At 36.9% G+C, this 10,114-nt stretch overlaps 2 protein-coding genes across 3 annotated transcripts; one reads left to right on the top strand and one right to left on the bottom strand.

The window, feature by feature from the left end:
• Positions 1-799: 799 nt before the first annotated feature.
• Positions 800-1,681, bottom strand: LOC139976389 (uncharacterized). The gene has a single exon (XM_071985095.1). It carries the CDS (start codon positions 1,679-1,681, stop codon positions 800-802), a length of 882 nt encoding a protein of 293 aa, XP_071841196.1.
• A 2,805-nt stretch (positions 1,682-4,486) lies between these two features.
• Positions 4,487-10,114, top strand: LOC139976099 (uncharacterized). Of its 2 annotated transcripts, none has more exons than XM_071984540.1 (2): positions 4,487-4,739; positions 5,605-10,114. In XM_071984540.1, the coding sequence occupies exon 2, from the start codon at positions 5,752-5,754 to the stop codon at positions 6,679-6,681; it is 930 nt and encodes a 309-aa protein (XP_071840641.1). In that variant the 5' UTR covers positions 4,487-4,739; positions 5,605-5,751; the 3' UTR covers positions 6,682-10,114. The 2 variants fall into 2 exon arrangements, with proteins under 2 accessions (XP_071840641.1, XP_071840640.1); XM_071984539.1 differs by having other exon boundaries at positions 4,487-4,785.

Below are 10,114 nucleotides of genomic sequence, written 5' to 3'. Positions count from 1 at the left end.
CCTGCCACTTTGATATAGCCTTGTTGATAATTTTTAGTTAAATTTATGCTTGATAAAGATCAAGAATGCACTGATGCGTGGCTTGTCACTATATAGTGAACAATAGAAATGAGAAAGTATTAGCATTTGTAACAGTTAGCGTTAGGACTAAGTATGTGCTGGTAACGCAACCACGAGAGACATACTGTTAGATCAAGGGAAGCGGGTTTCAATTCTGCGAGTCGCCTGACTTTGTGAAGATATATGACACAGTATATTTAAATGAGTACAAACACCATGTTCTATCGTAATCCGCAGGGTAAATGTTATTTATTCACCATAACGGTAAAAGTGAATTACGATATGCAAAATTATTGAAAATATATAAAATACTAATAAAGTTAAAACATAATTAACACATGACAGTCATCATGGCCTAACACTAATGGCCTTCTAATCTAATAACTCGGGAGTCACGCCCATCTCGTCTAATACAATGATTGGTCCCTCGGTCCACAAATGGCGTCGCTAGTGGGGGTACATCATGCATTCCTTGGTTATCCGGACTAGGAGTGAGGGGTTCCGGCGTCTAAACTACCGTCTAAGGAACATCTATGAGGAACATCTATAGGCACGTACGGTCTCTCGATAGGTTGAAAACTACATCAATATCTGTACATACTGTGTAGAAATTAATATAATTAATGAAACTGGCACAGTCTGTTTCCACTGCAGGTGTTAAGGTTAATGTTAAGGTGGTAACTCTTGGTAAAGCGCACATTACTGACAAAACACTCAATGGCGCTGAACAACAATACAATTATAAAAACGATTTCTTACATAAGTGAGTCTTCAAAGCAACTTTAAAAGTTCTGGTCTTCGAATTTCTTGTGTCGACGGGGAGAGCGTTCCAAAGTCTGGGGCCAGCGACGCTAAAAGAGCGGCCTGCGAAACATTGGCGGCGTGTGAAAGGAACCTTGAGAAGGATGCCCTTTGACGAGCGTGTTGAACGAACGGGTGTCTTAATATCCAGCAACTCAGACAGATAAGCTGGTGCTGAATTATGTATACACTTATAAACGAGGAGGAGGATCTTGTACTCGACACGGCCATTGACGAGGAGGATATGCAGCTCCTTCAATGCTGCGGAGGCACTGTCATATTTTGATCTGCCGAGAATAATTTTAGCCGTGTAATTTTGGATCCTTTGTAGAGGATGAAGTGTGGAGCCCGGGAGGTTGATAAAAAGACCATTGCAAAAATCCATATGGGAGAAAATCATGGCATTTGCAATTTTGCGACATGTCGACTTGTCCAAATATTCCCGGATCTTCTTCAGATTAAACATGGCGAGGGCTGATGCACGAACTTTCAAGGAAATATGATGTTTGAGATTGAGGGTTTCATCCATGTAAACATCTAGTAGCTTCACACTATCAGTGACAGACGGGAGTGTCCACAATGGATAAAACGTCTGTATTGCACTTTGGCGATTGCTTCCGAAAACGATAAACTCCGATTTTTCATCATTCATCTTAAGACGGTTAAATTGCATCCAGAGTTTCACATTTTCTAGAGTTGATGAAAGACCCCTGATTGACTCCAATTCCGAAGAAACATCTCCGGGTTTAAAACTGGAGTAGATACTGTGGTCATCGTCGTAGCCAATGAGGAATTGGTCATCACTGAAACACGTGTTCATTTTGCTAGTATAGCAGGTGAAATATACTGGTCTATTTATACTACCCTGTAGTACGGAGAAATTGACCTACATCGGCGTAGAAAGTGATTTGTTGATACAAACAGCGAATTGTCTCTCAGATAAATACGACGATACCCATTTTCTAGCTTACCCGTGAACTCCAAAGCACTTCTCGAGAATGTCCAATAACAGCTGGTGGTTGACTGTGTATGGCAGCTTGGAGTGTCTTGGTGAATTGTCACCATGCATTGCCAACACATTACAAATGAGCTAAACAAGGGGCAAGGGGTTCACGATCTCTCACAGTAATCAACAAATTAATAAGGAATTAAAATAAGCATGAAAATATGCAATAATATACAACAAAGATAATCAGTAAGGGTGAAACAACAATAGTAAAATATTATAAACAAATGTCAACCTGATCATCTCATACAAAGTAAAACATATGGTGTATCTCATCATACCGGGTTGGCATGACAACAAGTAAACTATTAAGTATTAAAATCAAGTGAACCTTCCGAGACAACAACTGGATGCTAAATATACATCTACCTGCCTATATTACTCATACAGCAATGACACAGTGCTCCAAAAGTAAGTGAAACTGCCTATCCCTATCTGGCATAGCAGTGTAATCTTATGTGTCGTAGTCTAATATATATTTAACTAGAAACTGGTTGCACTATTTCCACTACGAACATATCCTAATAGAGGCGAGTGATAAACTCTAAAATCTGTACACCCTCTATGACTTACATGGAGTCTACAAGTATAAATAATGTACTACTGGGAAAATCCCTCAGCTAGTAATAATAGTAACAACAGTAGCATACTAACTATGTAATTCAACCCATGAATCCCTACTGACTTAGACCACAGGTTGCTATGGGAACTGACACCTCTTGTTAGGCTGCAGGTACCTAAGCGTCCCTTGGGACTAAGAGCAGGCTATAAAACGGAGACTATGTAACCTAGCCCATCTGCTGTATATATCTGGTCAGATGGAGTCTGTACCAGTGAAGGGTGACTCATAGGGCTAAATACATGGTACTACCCAAATATTCTAAGAAAACAACAACAATAGTGTCTGGATTCACAAAATAGTCAATATGAATACTAACATATTGCTACAACTCTCTTCAAACATAAAGGTTTGCAGAAATTCGGCTAATCCTATAACCATGGCAACTAGTAATAGTGTAGCATTGCATCATGTGATCTAAACATAGCTCTAATAAGGAAAACTAAGTACAACTAGACTAGGATACCAATCCTCCAGGAGGTAGACAAACTGTCTTCCCACATCTTTAACTTATTCCACCAGAGATTACAGAGAGTGTGACATAACTCACTACACTTAAGGGAGAATAAAACAAAGCCTGGTATGTTAGTATTGGGAATAACATATTAATTATCACTTACTAAGCGTAACCTAAGAGTAACCTAAGTGTGACCCAAACCACACAAGGCTTAATGGTCCTTTAGCAGGAATTAGTCCACTGAGGGGTAGTGCACACAAAATAATAATAATAAAATAAAGAACAACACACCAGAAAAATTCCACTTCACGCCCGGTTTCGTCCTCTTTGGACTCATCGGGCAAAAGTAGGAATCAAACCCCGGATCTTGTGTCACGAACCAAAGTCCGTACCACTCGACCTCGTTGATTCTACTGGTGTGTGAATGCGTATAAATTGGCTTTCAATAACTGTTATTGAGGGCATATTACCCAAATGTTATGATTGACTATAAAGAGTGGTTATTATGTGTAAATTGTCAGATTCAAAGCACCAGGGGTGCACTCTGTACAATAATAATACTTGGGTAAAACGCCCTATATAACAGTTATTATTTTTCGTCTACCAATGTCACTGTGAGAGGGGAGGGGAGCAGGATGGGGCAAGATATTTGAATGGAGGATCCCGCCCCTGGTTACGCCACTGCTCATATTCTATACGGAGTTACGTTGCTACGTCCTAAAGTTCAACCAATTTCGTAACCCCACTGATGCTGATCTGACTAATTCTCTCAGAGGTTACACATAATCTTAGGAGGAAATGAAGCTTATCACTTTTTCGATTGCTTGATAATGAAAAGTTTGGGAATTTTAAAGGACTTTTACATACTAACACTTGTTCGTCCCAACAACTCTCGAGAAAGAGTAAGGCCAACAATATGGTTGATCCTGTGTGTATGTCCTAACTTCTTGAATAAACGAAAGAGAAATTCATCTCGGTCTATGCATTGCATCCGACAATCGTCTCATAGTTATTGCACCTCCACTCTAGTTATATTTTACGGTAAATTATGTGAACTATCCAAAATTCCCGCGTTGAACACAGCACAACTGGTCCTAGAAATATACATGTAGCGTTGCAACAATTAAAGGTAGTGTTAAGTGCCATGTTCATAAGCAGTTTTTTTTTTTTTGGGGGGGGTAGCCGTTTTAAGTTTTATGTTATTAAGATAATTCATTTTGTGCAATAATCACATACAATGTTTATTAAATTTAATTGAAATCACACATTGTATCACGTACTTAAACGCCCGCCTGATAGTACGGAATAGCAAATGCAACGTTTTCCGATGAGGGAGTTAACATAAAAATTGTTTTCCGAAACCGGTTGATATTGACATATCAAAATGTGTACATTCTCCTTTAACGCAGAATCATAAATTTTCTTCTGTTTTGATGTCTGCATTCGTACATCTTTATGACACGGAGCAATTTTATCATAACTGAAGCACTTTGTTGATACAACGCCATAACCCGTAAAGCAAAGCGAGTGATGGAGTGTTAAGCACACACCATATATTTGTCATTGCCCTTTGCCTCTGCGATGTTGAATGGAAAATCAACGTAAACAGTTTTGCTTCTGGTGTGCAAAGACGGCATATTATCACGATATACATTAAAGCATTGTGTGTTGTGGTTGGAACATTGTGTAACCAGCTCGATAACTGGACAAATATCGGTTGTTTCGTTTTCGTGTCGAAGAAGTAATGGACGAGATGTACCGTTACAGCTTCTTAGGACACCACACACAGATGCATGGTGAGCAGTGGTGACATTTGCACGTTAAGTGAAAGTATTTTCTGAGGTAATGTAACCAAAGTAGAATATAATGCAGTGTTGTATGTAAAACGTTCTACTCTAGACCAGGGGTTCCCTAACTGGGGTGCATTAACCCCCAGGGGGTGCACGAGTCCATCCCAGTGGGTTCTTGAGACGTTTCTGAAAGTCAAAACAAACTTTTTGTACTTAAATATGACATATCATTTAATTTAGTGATGTACAAAAGTCGTACTTATATGGACAAACTCTCTTTGTATTTTCCATTGCAATATTACACTATGAACTTGATCTTTTACGAAGCACTGTTATACGTATCATAGAATTATACTGGCTCATATCGTGTCTCGAAAAGTTGGGGGTTCGTGGACAACTCTGACATCCACAGGGGGTTCGTGGGGGGATAAAGTTAGGGAAACCCTGTGCTAGACCCTCTCACTCTATAGTGTTCCCTGGAGTAATTATAACATATTTTTGTAGTATTAACTTAAACTCCAATATTTTAATATCCTAGCTAAAATTAATCATAAAGTATTGAATAATATTACATAGAGTAAACATGTTAACTTTTCATTAATCATTCTTTCTAAACCACACGATTTCTTTAATTTTGGGATTCTTTCATTACCTAATATTTGTCCTTAAATTAAGAGCAAGTTCCAAACTGTATTTTGAAAACGTGGTTTCATGCAAGTGAAATCTTAAGTGTTTATTTTTTTCAAATGATTTTATCCTACAATCTCTCAGGGGAATAATTATCAAATCACGAATATTTTACCTCTGTAAATCGTAGGGTTGCATTGATACGCTTGATCGTTTCTTTTGCGTTCTATTCTGTTTTATATAGAGTCGTTAATGCATGAACATATGTTCTATATGACGCCAGATGCGCCTGCACTGTATCAGCAATACGATTATTCGGACTACAAGAGAGAGAGTTTCCAACAAAGATTAGAACTGACGCCCAACAATCAACATAGATTATTATTCCAACATGGAAAAACAGACATCTGAACCAGTCGTACAGAGAAAGAACCCGGGTCTTACGCATTCTGTCCAAAGTAAAGGACAACCTGTTAATATAAACAAACTGATTGGCAGTGTCATGATCCTGCCGAATCAGTTGATCCATATTTATGACGAAAGGATCGAGAACGGATGTGTTCGTCTTGTTTGTAAGGACCCTCAAGACTTGAATGGAATGCTTTGGCAATACCTGGTGAGAACCTACGATAAAACGGCTCCCGTGGTTATGGCAAATGTGACAATACGAGACAAGGAGACCAACGTTGTAGCATTTGCCGTCGGAAGGAGAGTCTTCTTGGTGAGGTTCCATTTTCGGGGTCATATGTATGACTCCGTTGAGTCAATTTCCTCCTTGAAGGTCGACGACGTTATTACAGGTTCTTGGATTTCTTGTATCAACGCGCATTACTCTTCCGGCAGCAAGTTAAAATTTGACCTGTTGATTTCTATCGGCGTTCAGAATGAAATAAGAGGTTGCTTGGTAACGGGAGAAGTGGTCAAGGAAATCAAACCGCGGGAGGAACTATCACTCGTCACGTCCATTGCATCGTCCGGCGATGTCATTGCCATTATCCACCGCGAATTTGATCACGTCAGACTGTTGGTATCCGATATCACCACCAAAGCATGTGGATCGCTCAAACCTGTTAAACATAAGTCCCGTCAACGCCCTGTTTCAGTGATTTGGACAGGATCGATGTGGATGGTTCTATGGGTTGGTCAGGAAAGATCAAAAGCTTGGATGATTTCTACGTACAAACAGACAGGGGAACTTATTAAATTATCCGTATCTTCTTTTCAATTCAGTGATGGCGACGAGCCAATAAGTCTTGCACGATTCGGTAACACTGGTTTTGTCAGCTTCAAAAACCATTCAATCAAATTGTTTCAGTTTTAGAGATCTATGTGAATATTTTGGCAGTGATGTGCTTTCATGTGTCACTTAAGAGATTCGGTTTTTAAAATTTATCGAGTATGACAACGTCCGAAGAAGAACAACTTTGATACAACCTTCGATTTCAATATATAGGCAAAACTCGGAAATGTCTGGACTGAAAATGATACACGGCTATATATATATGCCATTGACTTCCAATATGTAGGATTGTTCTTTTACCATGAGCATAGCTTGGAAGATCAAGGCAATCGAGGCAATCGTCTTGGGTTATGCTTGGTTGAACTCACGTGTGCATGTTAGAATCGAGATCTTAATAGACGATTAAGAAAAGGCATCTTAATAAACGTTTCCTTGAACGCGGATTATTTTTTCTTCTTGTAATAAAAACATTTAGAATTATACAAAACAGAACATAAATACACATACTGATATACCAATGACAGTAAACTTCCAACGTTATTATAAATATGAATTGATTGGGTTGTTAGTCATCCTTATGTTTTTTATACATGATCCCCTGCATTCGTTCTAACTAGAAACGATCATCGTTTTACTATACTCTTATTATTACTTCTGTCTTTGGTGTAAAATCATCATAATAGGTAGTAATATCATAAACATGATGAGATAGAATGTGAAGTAGTAATATCATAAATACGATGAGATGGAACGTGATTCAAAACAATAAATAGGTATTTAAATTTACTTTAATACAAATAACCTATAATGAGTTCACATTCACAAACTATGCAAACAAGATATTTATTGTAGATTATAGTTATGTGTGAATTAATCTCCGTGCATGAACTGTGTAGTAACCAATGCTTAAACTGGTCTTAACTTAACGCACTGTGCAAGGAAAGCGAAATAAAGTTTAACCAATAAAAGGGGTGTGTGAATATGCCTTCTTCGATATTTTTGGATATTTGGGGGAGGGGGGTGGTCAAATTTGAACAAATTTACATAGGGACTTGTTAAACTCTCTGAAGCTACTATTTTATCTTTATCATTAATACACAACGATTCTTCGATTTATAAGTATAATTATGTACACTTCATAACGCACTGACATTCCTCAAAATGATTGAAATATGTAATGTGACTAGTGAAACCACCAACCCAAAATGACAATGTTAAACTAACACAAGCCATAACCTACCGGATTTGAACAATCATGAGCGCCAAAGGCAGCTATCCTTTTGGTTATTGACATCACGAGTAAACGAGTGATTGTTTCCTTGTCGTAATAATAGTATGACCAGGCATTCCAGACTTGTATGTGTCCATATCAAGCTATATACGTGTACATGCATACGATATAGGTAACTAATAAATTTAGTGTATTTCTACAACATTAACACAACAGTCATAATCATATCGCAGCGGAAACTTTTAGACACGCGCGCGCAGCGTGACGTTATTCGATCACAAGCCAAATCACATTCGTGCGCAATGACAGCCTTGCCCTGCAAGTCCAGTATTAACAGCTGCTGTTTAAAACCATGGATTTTCTGTTGTTTTAATGCGACTTATAGGCGCATTAAACATTTTGTTTGTAATGATGTTAATGATTTGCTTAAGTACTTATATAAGTATATAAATATAATATAGAGCAATTAGAAGACAACATTGACCACAAGCAAGAATATTTATTTGTTGATTTGAGCTGTTAAAAAGTTTATTTAAGGATAATGTTTGAATTTTCGCAAACAGTAAACTGTATACAAAATAGTTAAAAATGTAAAATTATAAAGATATTCACAAACAATCCTAAAACAGTACAATGGACAAGGCAACAGTTTAAAGTTATCATCACCCATACAAAAAATAATCAAGCTTATTGATGGATTAAAACGTGGAAAGGCTCCAGGTTTTGACGGTATTCCTGTTAAGTTTATTACAATTCCGTCTCCCATGTGCTATAGCCCCTGTATTGGTCCATATCTTCAAAGATTCTTTTTATCTTAGATTAATCATAATGTTCTCACATTATCAAAAGTTATTCCATTTGTTCAGAAGGGGTTAAACAACTTTGCCGGAAAGTTTCAAATTTACAAGTGGGCTTCCTTTCATTCATAAGCTTCTTGAAAGTGACATAGAGAAAAGGTTGTAAACATTTTTTTAAACACAAATGATGTTTTGTATTTCTAAGTGTTTTGTCTGGATTTAGGGAGGGTCACTCAACCAGCCTTGCTTTATTATAAATTATTAAAATTTACAGTATACGTTGGAGAAGGGTAATAGTGTTTTATGATTATACCTGGAATTGAAAGAATTCAAAGCCTTTGATACAGTGAACATTCAATAAGGTTTTCCCTTCTGAAATGACTTCGTAAATTGGAAAGATTCCAAATTTGGGATAAAATATTGAATTGGAAACCACCCGACGAGTAAGTTGTAATCCATAAGCCATTTATGGTCCCTTAATTTAACGTCGTAAAAATAACTGCTGGTTATAATTATTATTATTATTATTCACATGAGACTTTATGTACTTTTATTATATCACATGTTCCACTCGCCATTTTGCTGATGATACAAATATGTTGTGCCGGTTGAATTAAGAAGGTCAACTTGGCTCTGAGGCAACTTAAGGATTGGTTTGATGCAAGCTAATTAACTTTACACATTAGCAAAACTAGCTAGACAATTGTTCATGCGCTTAAGATGTCATTCATGTTACTATAGTTTTTAATTTGACGGTATTGTAATTTTTAAATTACATTTGACAAAATACTTAGGATTGATTATTGATGAAAATTTATCATCGAAGCAACGTATTAATGATCTATGTCAACGTTAATTTAAGTACATTGATTTTCTCTACGATCATATTAGACACACCCTTCCAAATGAAAAAAGCAATTCAAATTTACTCTAAATTTCATTTGTTTATTCTCAACTATCTTATCTGCAATTGAAATTGATGGTACATCATGCAAAGTTTCTTAAATCCTCTTCAAATTTTACAGAATGTATTGATCAAACTAATTTCAATGAAACCTAGAAGGTTTTCAACAAATCAGTTAAACCTGCAATATAACCTGTTAAAGATTACAGATATTCACTAGTACAACATTGCTGGGATTGTATTCAAGTATTGTAATGACAATGCTACCTAGTGTGTTAGCTGATGCTATCCATTTGTGTAACAACAAATCACGTTATTTTCCATGTTTACCCGCCATTAAACTGTACATGGTAAATCACAGCTTTAATAACAATTTGTTTTAACATCTGGCACAAACGTCCTTCCACATTTTAAATCAAATAATCGTTTGCAAGCTTTTCACAAAAGACTAACCACTATGCTGATTCATAATTCGACAGTATAGCAATACCAATACCTGTTATATAAACATATGATGTGTATATACTTATATTTGTGTGTGTTATCGTGAATAAAGTGAACCCATTTTTTCTCTTCTTTTAA

Source organism: Apostichopus japonicus, chromosome 11 (genome assembly GCF_037975245.1).
Source record: "Apostichopus japonicus isolate 1M-3 chromosome 11, ASM3797524v1, whole genome shotgun sequence".
Lineage (NCBI taxonomy): Eukaryota > Metazoa > Echinodermata > Holothuroidea > Aspidochirotida > Stichopodidae > Apostichopus > Apostichopus japonicus.
This window is presented reverse-complemented; position numbering and strand designations above follow the sequence as displayed.